This window comes from Lissotriton vulgaris, chromosome 7 (assembly GCF_964263255.1).
Source record: "Lissotriton vulgaris chromosome 7, aLisVul1.2, whole genome shotgun sequence".
Lineage (NCBI taxonomy): Eukaryota > Metazoa > Chordata > Amphibia > Caudata > Salamandridae > Lissotriton > Lissotriton vulgaris.
In genome coordinates, this window is record NC_141695.1 from 274,865,423 (window position 1) to 274,885,805 (window position 20,383).

Sequence of the window (20,383 nt, forward strand, 5' to 3'; positions counted from 1 at the left end):
CTAAGGTGACACCCGCCCACTCACACCCCTTATCTAAGGGCAACTCCTCCCCGAGCACTACACTAGGTACTCCCGGGGCTTTTCCTCCGGTGGGAGGGGGTGGTCTCTTTGGGCACTTGACATTACCCTTATAATGTCCAACACCACCACACTCAAAGCAGTGGACAACCCTTGGCTGCTGGCTTTGGCCAGGATGAGGGTTCCTGGGCGGGTTAACCTTAGGGGTGAATCCTGTTCCCTTTCCCTGGAAACTTTTTTGGGGACCTTTTGAGAACTCCCTCTTTTTATCTCCCCCCTCCTTCTTCTGGGGGGCGCCCTGTTCGGCCCTTTGGGAATCCCCTCCAGTCCCCTTTGAGGACACCCGGGTACTTGCCCAGATGTCCGCCTCCTCTGCAAGCTTCCGGGGGTTGGTCAGCTTGCTGTCCACCAGGTGTTGACGCAGCTCGGGAAAACATTTCTCGAGTAGGTGCTCCTTGAGAATAAGGTCATACAACCCCTCATAGTCCTTCACCTCGCTGCCTTGTAACCAACCCTCTAGTGCCTTCCTTGCATAGTCCAGGAAATCCACCCAATTTTGTGTGCCTAATTTGTGACTTCCCCTGAACTTTTGCCGGTACTTCTCTGGGGTCAGCCCAAACTTTTTAATTAGCGCCACTTTCATGGTGGGGTAGTGGGTCTGCTCTTCCTGTTCCAGGGCCAATAGTGTGTCCTGTCCAGTAGGAGGCATGTATTTGTACAAACCACCCACCCAGTGTTTTTCCTGGATCCCATGGGCTCTTAAGGAGACCTCATAGGCAGCCAGCCACTTGGTGATGTCATCCCCTGGGCTGTAGCTGGCAACTATATCTTTAGGTAGGTAGGGTCTGGATTCCCTGGTCAGTTCTTTTGTTTCGCTGCCACCATTTGGAGAATTGGAGGGTCCTATCTGTGGGGCTTTGAGTTCTAGCTCCCTAAGTTTCAACTCGTGAGCCATCCTCTGTTCCTCCCTCTCCTTTTCCAACCTGGCTAACTCCCACTTTAGCTGTCTTTTTTCCCTCCTGTCCACTAGTTCAGCTTCCGTTAAGCTTCTTCCGGAGACACTGCTGCCTTCCCTTGAAAAGGTCCTAGATCCTGGTAGTAGGTTCCCCATCTCAGGTTGGAAAAATCCATCTACCCCTATGACTGTGTCCCGGTGCGTCCCCTCTTCCTCCTCCTTTCCCTCTCCATGTGCTGCCACCCAAGCCCTCAAACTGGTCTGGAGTTCCCCCTTCTTGGCACCACACTTAAAAAATACTCCCATCTTCTGGCAAAAGTCTCTAAGCTGGGCTGCAGTATAGGTTTCCAGTTCCTCCAGAGCAAATTCCTTTTTGCTTATGAGAGATATAGGGATAACCACTCGGGAAGAATTGGTTTAAAAGGGGCAATTCGAAGCTACCTCCACCCACCACCAGGAGTAAATTTGGAAAACCAAAAATATAATTAGGGAGTCCGCAAGGAGAAAACTCCAGGTGTAGGCCTGTGGAGTACACTTTGTTACTTCAGAGTGGATGCAAACACAGTTCTGATCCCACCGCTAGACACCAATTATGTTGGACCTGGGGTCTCCAAGTCACATAGGGTAGCTTGGCACTAAGTAGGAAGGCCTAACTCAAAGGTACATGTGTTAAGTTTGCGTCTCACCCACTCTGTAACTCAGTGCCCATCCATCCAAAAATGACACTACACCTTAATTTTTATAAAAGAGAAAAGCTTTATCTTTCCTTAAGTTAGTTCCGCTGTTGCACGTCTTCTAATAAATCAGCCTTCAGGCTACTTTCCAGTTACACTTATTTTTGGGAACACATAAGAAGACTGGGGTACAAGATTCAAAAACAATTCTCCCCTTATGCTCAGATTATGATGTTGGGAATCAGGTATATTCTCTGAATCAGTACATTTCCTAAGAAGAGAAGTTAGACTCTGATATTATTTCAAGGCATTAATTCTCTGAACAGAAAGAATTTTATCAGCTGTTTGTCTAGCACCCTAATTGAAGATTTAAGACTGAACAATCTCTACATGCTCATCTGGGGTCAAACATCAATTTCCCCTTAGAATCAAGCTTTTGAACTTCCCAAAAGGGATTCACCTCCCCCTCCTAAGGAGGCAAACTCTTATTCAGTCAGTCACCGGGAAGAGGAGCTTGTCTCCTCGTTGAGTAGTGACTTTTCGTTCCTCCCAGCAAAAGCTCTAGTCTCAATTTAGTCTAAGACCCCCTCCGGGTTTCCTGCAAGTCTTCCGATTTCAGCCGGAGAGGGAGGGAAGACTAAGGCTGACCACCATTCGGCTCAACCGAAGACCCACGAGCACTGTCCGGCTTTTTGGAAGCCCAATTCCCCACCTTACTTGCTACCAGAAACAGCAACCGAAGGTCCGGTGAACTCAGGCAGGCAGGCGGTGTCCTCGAAGGTCTGCATCCGACGTTCTCCTCAGCTGGGCGGCCCTTTGCGGCTGGCACACGGAAGGGAATTATCACGGTCTCCGTCGTCCAAGCTGACTCTTGGAGTCCCCTCCCTTCCGCTCGCTGTGAGGCGAAGAACCTCCCCTCAGCCGTCCTCCTTCAGGTTCGTCCCGCCTACAGGCGCTCTTCCTCGATAGCGCTAGGCGGGATCTCGCTCGCTTACGCTTCCGCCCTTCTCCCGGAAAGCAAGGAAACTTCCCCTCCGTCCACTCCTCCACAGCGGAACTAGCACTCCAGCGGTAGGCGCCTTCCCCACACTTGCCAGACCTGAAAACCAGTCTCCGGCAGGTCCGGCACCCGGCAGCACCACTTCACCGCAGAGGCAGAGAGTCAGCCCGCGGCAACACCACCAGGTACGCCAGTTGGGGAATGAAAACTCCGCGTTGACAGGCAAACTCCAGGGAGGGATATCAGGATGTAAGGGGTCTGGATTTCTGAGGCAATTCGAACAAGGTCAAGGGGATAATGATAGGGATAAAGTCCTGTTCCCCTTCGCACCTTAACTTCCTTACACTCTAACACCAGTCCAGATCATCCCACAGTGGCATTAATGGATGGAAGAAGCGTTATCTCCCAGTGGAGGTCAGCAGGGCTAGATCTACTGTCAGGGGGTAATGTCAATCGTGGGGGTAACAGCCCCAAGGGGAAGTCAATCCCTCCCACACTGCACTAGCCTCCCTTCACAATAGTCTAAGCTCCTCACTGCACTCCCACTCCAATCCTTTCCCTCACTCTCTCTCTCTCTCTCTCTCTACAAAATGGCCGCCCTAGTACTGACCCTTATATAGGCTTACCCTCAAGCTTCCAGAACCAGCTGGAAGGTGCTAGAGCATTCTTATGTTGTCCTATGGGCCTTTCTCCTGAGGGGTTCGTTATGGCAGTTACTGTCCACCATTTTAGGCATCTAGGCTTTACCTAAGAAAAGGAGAGATTTCTAGGTCTGAGAGGAACCATGGGGTCAAGGAGCACCTAACCCCCCTGGTCAACACCTGAAAACTTCCCAGTGGACATGAAAAATAAAGGTTCTGAGCGGCAAAAAGGGGACAAAAATAAATAAATAATTAGGAGGGACTACCCAAAGGACAGACAGGTCTAACACACTCTGATAAAGATTATCACTTCACTCTCTATTGCATTGATTTTTAACACAACAAGATTATATTCGGATGCAGACTAACCATGATTATAATGCATCCCTGCATTATACCCACATTTTTGCTGCGCTCTATCAACTCTAATTTTATCCTACGGGAGGGGTAAGCCTTGCAGAAGTGAAATATGAATTTAAGAGTTTTTCATTTCCATGACTTGTAAAACTTAAAATTACATGTCCTACTTTTTAACACACTACACCCTTTCCTGTGGGCTGTACAGCAGCTAACCTATGGTTGACATTTGTATTAACAAGCATTTGCAATGCAATAGGTCTCGCATTAGGAAAGTTTGAGCTATTGGTATTGTAAATGACAATTTTTTTATTTATGTTTTGTTTTTGAAAATAGCTAAATTAATAGCTTTGTCATTTACAATGCCAATAGTTATAACTTTCGCAAATGTGACACCTATAGCATTTGTAATGCAATATGTGTTGTATTTACGTGACTTACATATATTGATATTACAAATAACAATGGCTTTTAGTTTTTTTCAATAGTTAATAATTAAATAAAAGTTATTGTAATTTATAATGGCAGTAGCTTAAAGTTTTGTAAATAACTTTTGTGAAGATTATGTTCAGTGTATTTTATTGTGACGAAATACCAAGAACAGAAGTGAAATATTAACATCTTTTTGTTACATTTGTAATAAAGCTTGAAACAGAGAGAGCATATTTGAACCAGGTGTTGTTGAATGGTCGCAGAGATTGATGCTGTGGTGGCGCTGAGTGATGTGATGGCAAACGAGTGATGCTGTGGCGTTCAGTGATGCTGTGGTAGCACATAGTGATTTTGTGAGGGTGAGGGGGTGTGAGGGTGAGGGGGAATGAGGGGGTGTGAAGGTGAGAGGGGGTGAGGGGGTGTGAGGGGGTGTGAGGGTGAGTGAGGGGGTGTGAGGGTGAGTGAGGGGGTGTGAGGGTGAGTGAGGGTGAGTGAGGGTGAGGGGGTGTGAGGGTGACGGTGTGTGAGGGTGAGTGAGGGGGTGTGAGGGGGTGTGAGTGTGTGTGAGGGTGGGGGGTGAGTGTGTGTGAGGGTGAGGTTGTGTGAGGGTGAGGGTGTGTGAGGGTGGGTGAGGGGGTGAGTGTGGGTGAGGGGTGCAAGGGTGTGAGGGGGAGGGTGTGGGGTTCTGAGGGTATGGGGTGGTGAGGGTGTGGGGTTGTGAGGGTGAGGGGTTGACGGGGGTGAGGGTGAGTAAGGATGAGGGTGTGTGAGGGTGAGGTGGGTGCGAGTGTGAGGGTGTGTGAGGATGTGTGTGAGGGTGAGAGGGTGTGTGCAGATGTGTGTGAGGGTGAGGGGGTGAGGGTGAGAAGGTGAGTGAGGGTGAGGGGGTGTGAGGGTGTGTGAGGGTGAGGGCGTGTGAAGGTGAGGGGGTGTGAGGGTGAGGGGGTGTGAGGGTGTGAGGGTGAGGGGGTGTGAGAGTGAGGGGGTTGTGAGGGGGTGAGGGTGTGTGGGGGTGAGGGTGTGTGAGGGTAAGGGGGTGTGAGGGTGGGTGGGTGAGGGTGAAAGGGTGTGTGAGGGTGGGTGGGTGAGGGTAAGAGCGTGGGTGAGTGTGTGAGTGGATGTGAGGGTGAGGGGGTGGCGACTGGGGAGGAATGGACAGCAACATCCAATCTATATTTACTGAAAGGTCTTCCCATACACTGTTACCTATTTGAAGATCCTTAACCCACTCACAAATTGCAATTTCTGGCATTGCTCTGAAAGCAGGCTTAATAAGGTATGTAGAACCAGAGCGGTAGACACACATTGCTCCACGATAGGGTAACTTGCCTTGAAGCAGAATTAATAAAATTAAGCCATCAATGTTTTATATGCTAAAACAAATTAGCTACGTTATCTGCATCAACATTAGTTGAGAGGCCAAAGAACAGTGTAAGAAAAATAGGCCCCAGAGGTTTTATTTGTGTGACTTCACTGCATAACAAGATAAGACCCCTGTTGTAACCTATTTTAAGGCACTGTAGGAGGAAGCGGGCCGTATATATAATTATACTTCAAAACTAATACAGATTATGTAAAAAGCGTTTTCATATGAAGTTATGAATAGTAAAAAAAAAGTATAACTACGTGAGTTAATGGATGCCCAACGCTTCAGCAATTTAATTAGCAGGCTTGAAATCCCAAAAAAAATCCACGGGCTGCTTCATAGTTCAATAAGAGCACAGTTACCAACGCTCAGAAAGCCAAATTATATTTACTAATCGGGGCACTTATTGGCAAGTCAGTTAGGCATTCTTATATGAGAGCGCCAAGATTGAAACTGAGAAACTCTATTCAGGGTTCCGACAAACCAAGGTTGGACTGGTAAACCCAGTGTGAAGATTATGACGAAAATATTGTATTAGCACTTGTGTTTCAAAATGGTGGCACGGCCTTTTGTTTTGCAGGAACACAGACATAGGAAGCAAACATGTCGTGTCTTTCTAATTCAAAGTGCGTTCACTTATTGAGTGTTTCCAAGTGGAGGACAGTATTTGCAGTGTGGGGTATCTGCAATAATTGTTTGCACATCAGCGGTCTGGGGCTAACTTGACATTGACATGGTCATGTATGCAATAACCAAATGCTAACATTTAATTAGATTGAGCGAACTCCTATTTCAGACAACACTATCCCTGGCTTTCCTTAAGTATGCTATATTTGAAATTAGACGCGTTAACCAGATGAAAATACTGGGGAGGGTCCCGTGGTGTTCTAAAGGTATACAAGATAGCTGAACGCTTAAAAAAACACACGTATGTTTGCAAACTTGCACGTTGTTTTTTTTCTTTGTACTGGTACTTTAAAACTGTAAACACGTTTTTTCTTTGCGGTCAATTAGAGAGCACACCTAAGCAGTCAGGGTTTCACTGTTGGGCCAAGCAGGGAGTTTTCTGTGACACGCTGACCCTGGGGTTGCTTGCAACCATTTAATTTCCAGTCTGACGCATAGCTCGGGATGTTTCCTCAAACGTATGCCCTTGGGTACTCTGGGATGACGAAAAGGGCTACAGTGAATACGTTTACAGATACCTCAAGTACCGACTCTTTGGAGAAAAAAAATCTCGTTAACAACTTGGATGGCCTCGCTTTGGAACTTGCAACCGGAGACATGACAGACGTTTTTTAATCGCTTTCGTAAGAATGCTCATTTAAGATCGGAACCTCTTGATATTTGTTTTAGGAGTTACTGTTTCCTCCTCTGACATTTTTGAACAAGAAGCTAAAAAAAAAGCGCTATGACGGAGCAACAAAGACGACTGTGGACGCTAAAAAGAACAAGTCAAAACGAAACCTAAGAGCTGCGCGCGTGAGCTTTTACCGTAGACAGCTCACGTCCCGCGGCTCTTAGGTTTCGTTTTCCAAGGCGCATGGCAGAGTCGCGCTCGCACGCAAACAGCCAGCAGCAAAAGCGCGCTCACGAGGCCAAATCCGAGACGGAAAATGCGCGCCTCCGACTCGTGTCCCCATATTCAAGTATACTAAAGTATACACGAGGTCCATCGCTACTCTCGAACTAAAAAGGAAGGGTTTGGCCTGCATGTACAGGCTGCAATGGTAGGCCTTCAACATGTTAAAAGAGCTTCTTAATTGGGGGTGCACAATACGGGCTGCAGGCCCACCAGTAGCATTTGATTTACAAGCCCCAAGTATATGTAGTACCAATTTACAAGGGACGTATAAGTAAATGAAGTATGCCAACTATGGCTAAGCAAATGTTATCATGTTTTAAGGAGTGAGCACATGCACTTAAGAACTGGTTAGAAGTGGGTAAATTGCAGTCCTAAGGCCAGCAAAAATTAGATCAGCAAAATAAATAGAGATGGAAGGCAAAATGTTCGAGGAAAGATCACCCTTAGGGGGAGAGATTTTACAAGTCACTACTGAGTCTTTCCATTGGATAAAATGGGCTGGCAGAGGCAATTGACAGCTGCTCACACAGCTCCCCCAAGACCCGAGCACAGCACCCGTTCTTGAGCTCCTGGGGTTGAATCATCAGCAAGGCCCGTGGGACAGAAGTAAGAGAAGGAAGTGAGCCAATAAACCAATTTCCAAGTACTTCATGAGAGCCTTTCAAAAGGGGGTGGGGTCGCACACCACTCACTCACCAGCGGGATCGCCCCTAAGGACTATGGTCAGTGTAGTTAAGTATTCCGCAATGTATCCTTCTTCGCCATCCCTGGACACGTGTTTCGGGGTATTTACCCCTCATCAGCAGGGAATAGGCCATCTTCTTATCTTCTGGGGTTGCCGGTGGCTGCCAAATATTGCCAGGTCTAGTACCACACAGGCGTACCGGTATGTGAGTAGTGTGCGACCCCACCCCCTTTTTGTAACTTAAAGCTCCCTTGAGCAGCGGGCTGACGAGCCTGGGATCCCGCACCTACGCGCCGGAGTGGTACTATACCTGGCAGATATTGGCAGCCATCGGTGACCCCAGAACACTGCCTATCCCTGCTGACGAGGGTTGAAAACCCGAAACACGTGTCCAGGGATGGCGAAGACAGCGAAGATAGCAAGATCGAAAGATGATGCATCGCGAACACTCTACTACAATGACCAGAGTCCTTAGGGGCAACTTCCGCCGGTGTGTGAGTAGTGTGCGACCCCACCCCCTTTTTGTAACTTCATGAGAGCCACTAGCATGAACACTAGATGCTATTTTGATTATTCAGTGCTATGATGTACCAAAAGCGGGTAACAAAAGTTGTTACTGGCTGTTGTTATGTCATAAATGAATTCTAAGTTGCTCGGCCAGAGCTCTCTGTGAGCCTGTCTGTGCAGCACAGGCTGTCTGTTCTGATAGAGGGCAGCGGGCACAGCCTTTGTAGGGAGGAGCCAGAGTTGCAGAGTGTGGTGGATTGGGTGATGGTGGCTAGTTATTATTATTTTTGTTTAAAAGGGAGCAAAAAACATGTTATGTATGGCTCCCCATTACAGCTCTGCCCCTGCACAAACGTTGAAAGCAAGGGCAGATAATTCTAAAATCGGTACATAACATGAAATTATACATAGGTAAAATGTAAATAGCAGATGTTTTTCACTTGAGGTTCTGAGTGAAATCATAGATAACTTGAGCTTTGCTCTTGTTTTCTATTTTCTATCAGTCAGAAGCCACGGGTGAAAAGCAATCCTGTTATCCTGACTTAGCCATCAATATCTCGATATGTTCTATAAATTTGGGAGAGGCTAAAAAAAATGAATGATCTATTTAATAACATGTCCCTGTAAATTAAATTACGTGGGGATGACCACCAGAAAGGCAAAGTCCAGAATTTCTGAACATAAAAGTTCTATCCGGTGCTGTAAACAAGCTACCAAACTGACAAACCATTTTCTACAGGTGGGTCATCAGCCCACCGACATTATGTGGACAGTTTTGGACCAACCATGGATTCCACCGTCAGTTACCGACACGGCTAAATTTCTGTTTAAATGTGAACAAAAGTGGGTCAAAAGTGGGTCTATCGTCTTCGCAGTGATGAACGTGGGCTGAATGATGCCATCCCGTGGATGTCCCTTTAGAGAAGAGGGGTGTCTTCATAACGGACCTTACTCAACATATCCTTCGGGAATGCCACACATATCCCCACTTCTGCGAATACAGACAATGACATCTTTGATGATATTACCCGCATAGTATACAGGAGTGGCTGCAATACTAAGCGATGTCACCATGAAAATTCGGTTAGGTTCTGGTGTATAGGATCAGCTTTTGGTTTTCTGTTGGTGATTTTCTGCCTATACGTCTAAGTAGTGAGATGTTTATACAGCTTTCTCGCCATTTGAGTATGGATTCCCCTGAACTTGATAGAAGGACTTTTTCCATAATGTAAATGGTATTGCATTGTCAGTGCTTAATTCCGCCTTTACACCGAAATATCATTAATATGATTTTTCAATCATCTAAATTGGTGTTTACACAGCGCACTCATTAAAAAATACGCATTCCCAGCTTTAGGTAACTAGCAAATACCAATACGCTAATTGAGCGCGGCGTCTCGGCATACTCTGGACAGAGAGTATTTGGGAACTACATTTCCCATCAGCAAGGGCGCAGGAGGCTGCGAGTAGGCGCATGATGTCATCACGCACAGGGGGCGTCAGTCATCGACGCGCTCTGAATGCGGAAGTGAAAAAGGTTTATCTGCCTCGCCGGTGCACTGAGTCGGTTCCTCCCTACGATAGAGCTTAGAGGGACGACCGGTGCATCGACGGAGAGGTAAGACGGCGGACATGTATGTGTCTGCGCTACACTCTGGCATTTTTAGTTAAGTGCGGATGCTAGCTTATAATTGTTGAAAACAGTGATGACTCTAATTAAGCGCGGTCATCAATTCATAACTACCATTCACTAACTGAGGCTGACTGACCTAGGTGCTGTTCCACGGCGCTGGCAGGAATGTGATGCCTGATGTGGAGCATGCGAAAATCGATTAGTTTAGGATTACATTGAGATACGGATACATCCTTTGATTTGTTGTTTATTTTTAGTGCGGTGCATCCATTTACCTGAGCTCGAGCCAGGTGAGGTGGAGTGGTTCCTTCTCATCGAGTGGGTGAGTGAACCGTAATCTACAAATTCGCTAAATTAGTGATTTGTGACTAAGTTAGTCTGAATGCTGGGCAAGAGTAGTTTATGTCTAGCACATAATAATGGCACGCTTAGTGCACGTTATTATCAAAAAGCAATCATGAATCTGTACCCTTATACTATATTTTCTCCCCTACTTTTAGGATGAGAGGAAGTTGATACATACACTATCAGGTGATATGGTTCTTGTTATTTCTTATTCTTTTCTCTAGCAGTAGCATTAATGGTCCTGAGGAAGCAGCAGGAGATCACTAGACTCCGGGTGTCTGCAGAAACATGTCGACCTTTCATCTCTTAGTGGCTATTTGCTAATCCACTATTGCACTGTTTTTATTGATTTAGGAGTGTGAGGGTGTTTATTAAAGTTTTTTTCCCGACCACTACCTAATTTTAAAGCATCTTTCTTTACTTTCACAAACACACTTTTTCTTTCACGCACTGCTATCTCTAGTTCTCATCTAGACACGCCTTTTTCTGTTTCACATCTGTACATATCGTTGTGGTTTTTTCCTGTGCCTGGTTTTAGTCATCAGCCAGCAGAGGTTTTTTAACCGCTAATGTGACAGAAATTATGCACCAGAGATCCCAGATGATGAAGGGCGGTCTCGATGGTGGACTGATGGGAACTTGCATAGTTCAGCAACTATTTCCTGTATATTTGTATCTGGGTGCTTTGATTGCTTGTTTTCTGACTCTCTGTTAACTTTAGGTTGGTGTTAAAAAAAATGAATGCAATAAGTAATAACACATAAGAACAGATTGAAATATGGAGGTATGAGAAGACTGAGAGCTACCAGATGATCTTTCTGTCCTTTCATTCTAGAGCCAGATATTGGCGGCCGCTTGAAGGAACTAAGAGATCTCTCTGCCTGCTGGTTTTTGTCCTGCTGTTTCCAGGTGAGGTGTCTCTACTCATGGCATTTGTCTTTTGCATGACCGAGCAGAAATGTTGCAGCATCAGTGGTCGCTCCACTGCTCTTGTGGACATTGACTCCATTTATGGATATTTCAGAGCGGGTTAATCACTGCACTATATTTATCAATATATGGCACATTTCTGCTCTCTGCCTGTGCATTGCAGGCTGGATTGTTTTTGCGCAGAAGGGGACACCTTCCTGCACAAAAACAATCTTCTGAGGCTATTTTCCTTTTTCTCCATTTGCTGCAGAAGGCAGCATACTAATAAAGATTCAAAAAAATAGGAGAAACAACAATATTTCTCTATGTTGCACTTTGACAGGCAAGGCGCAGTACTTTGAAGCTTGCCCATGTTTACCAGTCTTGTTAAATCTGGGAATGCATCCAAATCCTTGGATGGATTCATGAGAACACTCATGCACCGCCCCAGGGCAGAATAATGTACGGTAGTGGCTTGCGCTGCCCTGCGTAACTCCAGACGTACCAGGCAACTCAGGGCCACACACAGAGGCCTTGCGTTGCTTAGTAACTCTGACTTTGGTAATGCGTTGCCTTTGAGACACCTAGTCTAGTCTAGTCTGGATATTTATATTGCGCAACATATCACATCCCGAGGGAGTCTCATGGCGCATGCGGACAGTCCTAAAGAGAAGTGGATGAGCCAGGAAATGGAATTTTAGCTAAAGAGCCATGTTTTCAGTTTTTTGCGGAAACTCATGAGTTCAGTGGTTGTACGTATGTTTAGGGGGAGTTTGTTCCATAGAGATGGTGCCAAAAAGGAAAAGGCATGGCCGTCGTTTCTAGCAGTTAGAACTCTGAGCGGCGTAAGCTGTGACTTGGAGCTTGATCTCAGTTGTCGACCAGGCTGGTACCATATCAGTTTTTGATTCCAGTATTTTGGTCCTGGGCCGTGCATGTGTTTATGAACCGAACACATGGTTTTAAAAATGGCTCTTTTTTTAACAGGGAGCCAATGTAGGCTTTTTAGGCATGGCAGAGAGGGGGATCGTCTGGGTAAACCTAGAATCAGACGAGCAGCTGTATTTTGTACAACTTGCAGTTTCCTAATATGGCACTCATTTATGGCAAGGAAGAGAGAGTTACCATAGTCTAGCCTATTTACTATAAGGCCCTGAACCAAGGTTCTGCGTGCTTCTGTTGGTATCCATTTAAAGACCTTACGTAGACTCCGCATGATTCCGAAGCAGGTGCCTACAGTATGATTGACATGGTCCTTCATGGATAATTTGTTATCCATGGGGAATCCTAGGTTGCGGACTGATTCTTTTGGGACGTGGCACTCCCCCAATTCCAGGGGCAACCAATCATGGGTCCAGTGTTTGCTTGCTCGCCCAAATGTCATAATTTCAGATTTGGTGCCATTCAGCTGGAGATGATTTAGACTCATCCAGTTTTTTACCTCTATCAAGCACATTTTAAAACACTTTCTGGTGTCATTTATATCAGGGCCGAGAGTGACCAGTATTTGCGTGTAATCCGCATATGATAACACGTCGAATCCTTAATCCCTGATCAGTTTGGCCAGAGGGGCCATATAAACGTTAAAAAGCGAGGGGCTAAGAATAGAACCTTGAGGCACACCTCTTGTGACAGGCCGAGTACTGGCCAGGGTCTCGTCTATTTGCAATGTAGTTGTTCGATTTGACAAATAACTGATGAACCACTTTAAAACCTGCCCTTTGACACCACACTCCCACAGTCTTCTGATCAAGATCTGGTGGGAGATCGTGTCAAAGGCAGCCGACAGATCCAAAAGCACCAGAATGGAGGATTGACGTTTGTCAAGAGCAAGTCTGATGTTGTCGGCAACGTCGATCAGGGCTGTTTCCGTGCTATGGGCAGCGCGGAAACCCAACTGTGAGGAATCGAGTAAGTTGTTCTTCTCAAGATAGTTTACCAGTTGTTCATTTACAAATGCCTCCAATACTTTCCCTGAATAGGGCAGCAGGGAGATAGGGCGGTAATTTAAGAAAGTGTTTGCATCAGCACCGGGTTTTTTTAATATGGGTTTAACTCTTGCCGCCTTCCAAATTTTAGGAAATTCCGCTTCTGTCAGGGATGTGTTTAAGAGGCAGGAAAAAGGGTCTACTAACACTGGGGCAAGAATGGTAAATAGTTTTGAGGTTAACTGATCACTGGGGGAGCCTGATTTGATTTTGCATCCTAATAGCATAGTTTTTTCGTTATCCAACAGATCGAAAGTGGACCAGCTCGGGGATGGATCATTTGTATGTAGAGCTTTTTTTGCGTGTAGCTCCTGTTCCAGGTATTGGAGGGATGTATTCTCTGTTTCAAAGGATTTACATATTTTTATGATTTTGTTGTCTAGAAACGTAGAAAGATCTTCCGTCCATTCATTTGTTTTTGGTGTTTCTTGCGGACTTTTGAAGGAGGTGAATTCCTTTAGGATGTGGTGGAGCTCCTTAGACGAGTTCTCAGCTTTGTTTATTCGTTCAGCTATGTGTGTTCTTTTTGCTGTTTTTATATCCCTCATATATTTAGTATGTAGGTCTTGATAGATTTTACGATCATTAGGGTCTTTATTTTTTCGCCAGGTTTTTTCCGCATTTCTTGTTAAGGTTTTGAGGTGTTTTAATTGGTCAGTAAACCAGGGCGAAATTTTCTCCCTACAGTACACATTTCGAAAAGGGGCTATCTTGTCCAGTGCCTTACAGACAGCGGACTCCAGATGCATAGCTCCAAGATTGACATTTTCCTTTAAATTTTTTTGGTCTGTCGCAAAATTCTCAGAAAACGCAGCTAAAGTTAGCTTTTTCATGTTTCTACATGATTTTTGATTTTTATTTCTTACGATTTCTGGTCTGTGGCTGCTTATGAAAAATTTCACAAGAAAGTGGTCAGTCCATAGTAGTGGAGATGGGGTGGTTAGGAGGTTGGTAAATAGGAGATTAAGCGTATGACCAGCTTGATGGGTAGGGCCATTAATCTTTTGTGTCAAATTGAGGGTTTTCATAGAGGAGATTAATTTTTCTGTATCAGTGTTAGACGGGTCGTCGGCGTGATAATTAAAATCACCCAATAGTAAAAAATAGTCCGCTGTCAGTACGTGAGGGGCTATGGTTTCTAATAAGATGTTGGCAAAGTCTCCTTTATTCCCAGTGGGTTGGTATAATAATGCCCCTTTCCATATTTCTTCTTTTCCTAGCCTGTTCACTTTGAAAATTATTATTTCAGATTCGTTTACCACAAGGCTTTCTATGATTTGAACATTCATATTCTCCTTAGCTGCTATGAGTACTCCACCACCTTTTCCCCCTGTTCTATCACGTCTAATTATAGAATACTGCTGGGGAAAGGCTGTATGAAGATCAGGGATGGCGTACTCATGTAGCCCTGCGTGACACAACAACAACATAATACTATGATACATCTGGGCCTCAGAATCCTTTGTATATGATAACTACCACCTGGTCATTACCTATGAAATTAAGATAAGCACTGTGCTGCTAATGAAAAGTGCAAGGAACACTGGTACTTACTTCTGCTCACAGAGTCCATGGAACTCTGGGTGTAAAGTGCCTCAGAATTACTGCTGTTACACAAACAGAAAAACTGAACACAAGGGAGCTTATTTACAAGCCCCTTGCGCCACCGGTGCGTCACTTTTTGGGATGCATCTGCGGCGCAACCTGCTGCCCCATATTTACTAGGACACATAAAACTACCCTGTGTGGCATTTCATGTCCTTGCAAATTTGTTCCCAGGCAACACCCATGGCTTCTGTCGCATTTCCAGATTTAACGAGAAATCATAAACCTGGAAATGCGTCAGAATGCTTTGCCTACCCAGGGAAGATGTAGGTAAGCACAATGAGGAGAAATGTTTTCATTTCTCCTCTTTTTTTCCTCTTTCTGTGCGTACTGCCTTCTGCAGCATACATAGGAAGAGGAAAACACCTCTTGTGATCATTTTAATGCAAGAAGGTGTTCCTTCCTGCACAAAAACAACCATCTGCATGAGGCAGGTACCCTTGCACCATGGTGCAAGAGTGCCTGCCTCAGCGCATGACAGCTAATTGGGCGCCCTTGCAGGGGAGATCAAAGGGATCCGTTATATCGTTGCAGATATGATGCAACCCTTTGCTTCAGAATTAACGCAGCGTGGCACAGCCAAATGGCTTGTAGCACCGTGCTACGATAATTGAGTCCATAGGATGCAATTTCCCTAACCGATACTAATAAAGAAATTGGGAAGCTAGCCCGCCAAACATTCTCAATGATGTTTGGGAAGGCTTTCCTTCTTGAGTGGTTTTTTCTTTTTTAAAGCATACAGCAGGAACTTTTTCCATTAAAATGTTACTTAGAAAATCAATTATGTAAATGTTGCTGGCCTTTCAGAAGAGGCATTCATGACACTGCCTTAGTACGTATTGAGGATTGTACATTTATGTTCTTACTTCTGTGGCAGCAAGTTGCCACTCTGCATCTGTACACCATTTATTTTCCACTACTGGACATCCCGCCCTTCGAGTGGCACTTCTACCAATGGGTTATATACAATAGCAGTTGTCAAAATTCAGTGTCACAATCGTGTTGCTGTGCGAAAGTGGAAATATTCTCCCAACCCTGCCATTCAGGGCCCCTTTCTGTCTTCAGTTTGTGGAGGAAAAAACTGTTAACAAGATTGATATAAGGCTAGCTGCCCCCAATTACCTCCCTGCCCAATAATTCCCTTACTACCACCTTGGAACAGTGCCCCTCATTCCTCCATGGACCGCCTCTCACATACATATATATTTTTTTATATCACTACTAATAGTTCACTTACACTTAGTTCTGTTATCTGCATGTTACACGTTATAAGTGGAAAATCAAGCACAGTTTCACATGAGTAATAGTGGAAAATACAATGCAGTACAGAGGTGTCATACAAGTACCATTACACGGTCAGCACCAGGTGCACCTGCACTGGTAGCCCTGCTGTAATGCAGGTCCTGCCTTGAAATTTAGGGTCGGACTGGCCTGTAGGGCATTCAGGCAGTGGCAGATGGCCTGCTCTGACAGCTCAGTCTTTGGCCCGGATGGGGCTTTTGACTGGGGGCCTTTTTTTTATGGTCTTGTCCGACAGTTATAAAAACAAACATTGCCCTCAGCAAGCTCAAACCCATTCAGCCTTCTATACATTGAAAAATGCTTACACAGCATGCATTTACAAGTTTAAAACTTCCTCAATTTTCAACTAATTTTATTAGGTATCTTATTAACTAATGGGGGCCACTTTTATTTTGATGCCCGTGCCTATTTTCTATCCTGTGTTACAAATGATGTTGTTGGTTGAAGGGGGTGATAGCCCTGGTCATGCAGCAACCACAGTCCTTGCTATGGTAAATGATAAATCTGAACCCTTCAGGTGGCATTTCCCCAGATTTGTTGCTTTCTTCTCCTGGGTTTTGCTGATTCTTTCGTTAGGTCCTTAGGGCCTGGGGCACTTTCCCATTCTAAATGCAGTGAGAAAGTGTGTGCATCCTTCCTACACACATTAGGAAGTAGTGCTTACCTGGGTTTGTTAAATATGTGTCCAGTCTGCCATTGCAGGCTGATGTGCGCCTCACACCGATTGTGGTCCTAAATATGTGTGCGGCCTACCATTGCAGGCTGGTATGTCGTCCAGCCTGCCATTGTGGGCAGGTGTACGCTTTGCACTGATTGCACTCTTAAAGACGTGTCCAGCCTGCCATTTCAGCCTGATACGCACAGTCACATGTTTTCTCAGACTGGCCGGTTTGAGTCACTTCCACCCGAGTCCCCCAGGGCACATATTGAGAGGGGAAGCGAGTGGTAGGTGAAAGGCAGGGTAGGTACACCTATGTGTCCCCTGATCAGGTGGTGAAGAATACCCATGCATGCTTTCACTACCTATGAGAGGATTGCTCTCATAGGTAGTGACTAACAAGGGGAAATGGTTGAAATCAGTTTTGCCTGCAATAGTGGATTGCACTAGAGCAGCCTCATGATGTTTCCTATCATTGGGTTTGCTGTGCCAGCCAGTGGTAAAGGTGGCTTTGTCGCAATCCACATAGAAATACCACTACTAGAAAGTGTTTCATGCCACTTCATTGCGGGACAACCCCTTTTAGGAACTGAGTGAAATAACTTCCAAAACACTGTGCGTGTTTAGGAACAGAATGAAACAACTTTCAAAGCACTGAGCGTGAACCCCAACTACAAGGCCCTTTAGCTAAACATGGCTTTAACCGCATGCGCGCTAGCGCAATTCCGCTCCTGTGCTGAGTTTTTTAAAACCGCACTTTACGTGACGAGCTGGACTCGTCATCAGCGTGCGAGGAGGCTACGCCATGACGAGCCCAGCTCATCATGAGCGTGGAAGTGGTTAAATCAATCGGCTTCAAACGCTGCAAATAAATCGCGCTAGAAGCATTAATCAAACTTTACTGAACATCTTTCCAATCAGCGTACACAAACCTGAAAACAACTTTCCGGTGCCCTCTGCTGAGTATAATCTTCCTGATATGCGAGATTGTATAAAATAAAAAAAAGTCAATCACCATTGAAGCGATACCTTCAATGCAGGTTACACATTGCCCTTATGCTCTGATGAAAATCCAGTGAATTACTGCAGGGATTATAAACGTGTCGGCAACTTTCATGTTTCCACATAGAGCACTCTGAAAACTCTATCAGCCCGATTCATGAAACGAAATTGCGCTCGCAAAGGGCCAGATTCTGAGAATCTGGCCCTTTGCGAGTGCGATTTTTGCATTTGGGATTCATCATCCCTAATGCAAAAATCGCTATTTGCGAAATCGCATATTTGCGAGGAATTGGATTTAAGGAATCTCTAATAGAGATTCCTTAAATGCAATTCATCACCCTATTTGAAATTGCAAATTCGCAATATTTGGTCGCAATTTACCACGAAATCTGACTTCGTGGTTAATTGCGAAAAACGAGTAAAAAGCACTTTAGTGCATTTTTTTCTTTGGCATGTTACACACACACATGTCCTTTGGACATGTGTGTGCGCAACACCTGTTTGAATTTGCATTTAAGGGGTGCTACAGGGTGTCCTTTGGACACCCCTGGCACCCTTTAAATCGCTATCTTATTTGCGATTAGCAAATTACTAATCGCAAATAAGGAATACTCCCCATTAATTCCTATGGGCCTTTTGGCCCATAGGAATGAATGGGGAGTTATTCCTTATTTGCGATTAGCAATTTGCTAATCGCAAATAAGGAATGTGTAGGAATCGCATTTAATTTTGCGATTCCTACATGAATCCCGTTTTGCGAGTCTGTAATAGCGATTCCTTATGAATCGCTATTACAGACTCGCAAAACGGGTCTTTGATGAATCTACCTGTATATCTCCGGTGAGGGTGGGCAGTCTAAAATGCACCCCACGGAGAACTAACTTTTCCATGTGGTTGCAGTTTCCAAAAATTTGCCTATTGCTAGGATAGTGTGAAATTGCCAATAGTTGTTTATTGCTGGTGTAATTTATGAACGTTTTCAATTTAATCACTGTTTATGTAAATACAATTGAACAATTACGTTTGTTTATTCACATATTATTGATGTATGCCAATTACTTGAAAGTTATATGAAATGTATCTTATCTCAGACATGAATCAAATGTCTATACCAAATGTGTTTTGAATGTATTAGGGAAGAAATGTAATTTTCACAGTGAAAGCATAAGAACCAATAGGTCTTTTTTTTCTCCACCTAAATAAATAGCGATTACAAAATTGACAACCAGGTACTCCCTTTTTTGTACTACTAGAAAGTGGGCATTTATGTGCTCTCAACTCTGCATGCCTTGGTGCTTGGCTCCACTACACACTGGAGGTTGGGGGAGCACATCTGGGCCTTCACCAGCGACAGTTATAAAACACTGGGCATGCAACTAGAATATCAGACCTCTGCAATCAAGGGCTGCCTGGAGAGATTGGAGGTTTTAACACTTGGCCTCTGGAGCATGATCATGGTCCAACTAAGGATAAAGATTGGCATTCCACCGCCTAATGGCAGGCAAGGCTGAAATTTAGGGGGACATCTGTGTTTCAAAGGGAGACCTTTCGAACTACCCCAACTTCAAAGGCACACTCCAGTATAACTATGGGTGCCATACTTCAGCAAGGGTGAGATGCGCTTGTGGGGACGTGAGACCGGGGAACCTGGAACCTGGAACTACGTGCACAAGGAGGATTACTGCCATTGAAAGGGACCGCATGCCATTCCTGAATAGTGGATGGCCTGGGCTGACTACTACTGCTGTGTGACACCCGGAAGCGTGCTCTCCAAGTGCTTGTTGTGCTTGCCCCTTGTTCTTTCGGAGGTCTCAGGGACCTCAAAGATCTCCTAAGAGGGACCCACACTGTCTACCTGTGCCCCCAGCAGTGCGATATCCTCTCAAGTGCCCACATCATCTGCTGGATTCCAACTAGTAGTGCGGTGTGGACATGGAACTAAGAATTGTGCCTGGAGACCCGATCACGTTGTGTGGAGCAAATAATTCTGGCCCGTCCCTAAGGCTGTGGTCTCTGCATCATGGGCACCTTGGCATGCATAAGCATCTCATTGGTGGTGAGCGAATACACTGGTTGCGGATCCCGGTGTGGCCCGCTTCGTTGATCTTGACACATCTCTCTCGTGCGACACGCTGACAGCATGCTCATTGCATGCCATGTCCGATTCACACGTTGTGGGTGTAACCAAAGTAGTGTCCAATTCTACCTTTTGATGCATTTTGGAACTTATGTCTGTATGTGTGACTGAAGCTGTCTGGTGCGACCAATATTTAAAAGCACTGGATATTGTGCCTCGATTCCAAAGAGCTACAGAATTTTAACTCTTTGCTCTGGTGTGAGCAGAGCTGCCTTGAGCAACCAGTATCGACATGCACCAGACGTTGTACCTAATTTCCAGGGGGGAATGGAATTTGCAACTCTTCGTTTTGTTTGACTACCTCCTACTTGACCTTGCTGCCTACCCCACCTGCTTTCGTGAGACCCTGACTAAGAGTAACTTCAGCTGCACGCGGCCTAGTGCCTGGGGGGGGAGTTGGTGTTAATGGATGCCCCATAAACCAATCAATAACAAGGTCCAATTAGTAGTCCCATACTGTATGTCTCCCCCAGCATTCCTAAATTCCAATCAATGCCATGATGGGCCTCAAGTATCCTATGCTTCAGGTATTTTAGGGCATGATAGCACCACCACTTGTCTCTGATAACCCCTAAATTCTAGTA

At 45.3% G+C, this 20,383-nt stretch overlaps 1 protein-coding gene across 2 annotated transcripts in view; it reads left to right on the forward strand.

The window, feature by feature from the left end:
* Window positions 1-20,383, forward strand: part of LOC147701382 (nectin-3-like) — a 166,883-nt gene that overhangs the window by 86,197 nt on the left and 60,303 nt on the right. The window contains exon 2 of one of the 2 annotated variants that reach the window (XM_086930071.1): window positions 11,034-11,107. The exons of the other annotated variant lie outside the window; for it this stretch is intronic. Within the exon in view, the coding sequence (XP_086786197.1) occupies window positions 11,034-11,107 (74 nt within the window). The remainder of the gene's footprint in view (window positions 1-11,033; window positions 11,108-20,383) is intronic. 2 annotated transcript variants of the gene reach the window in all.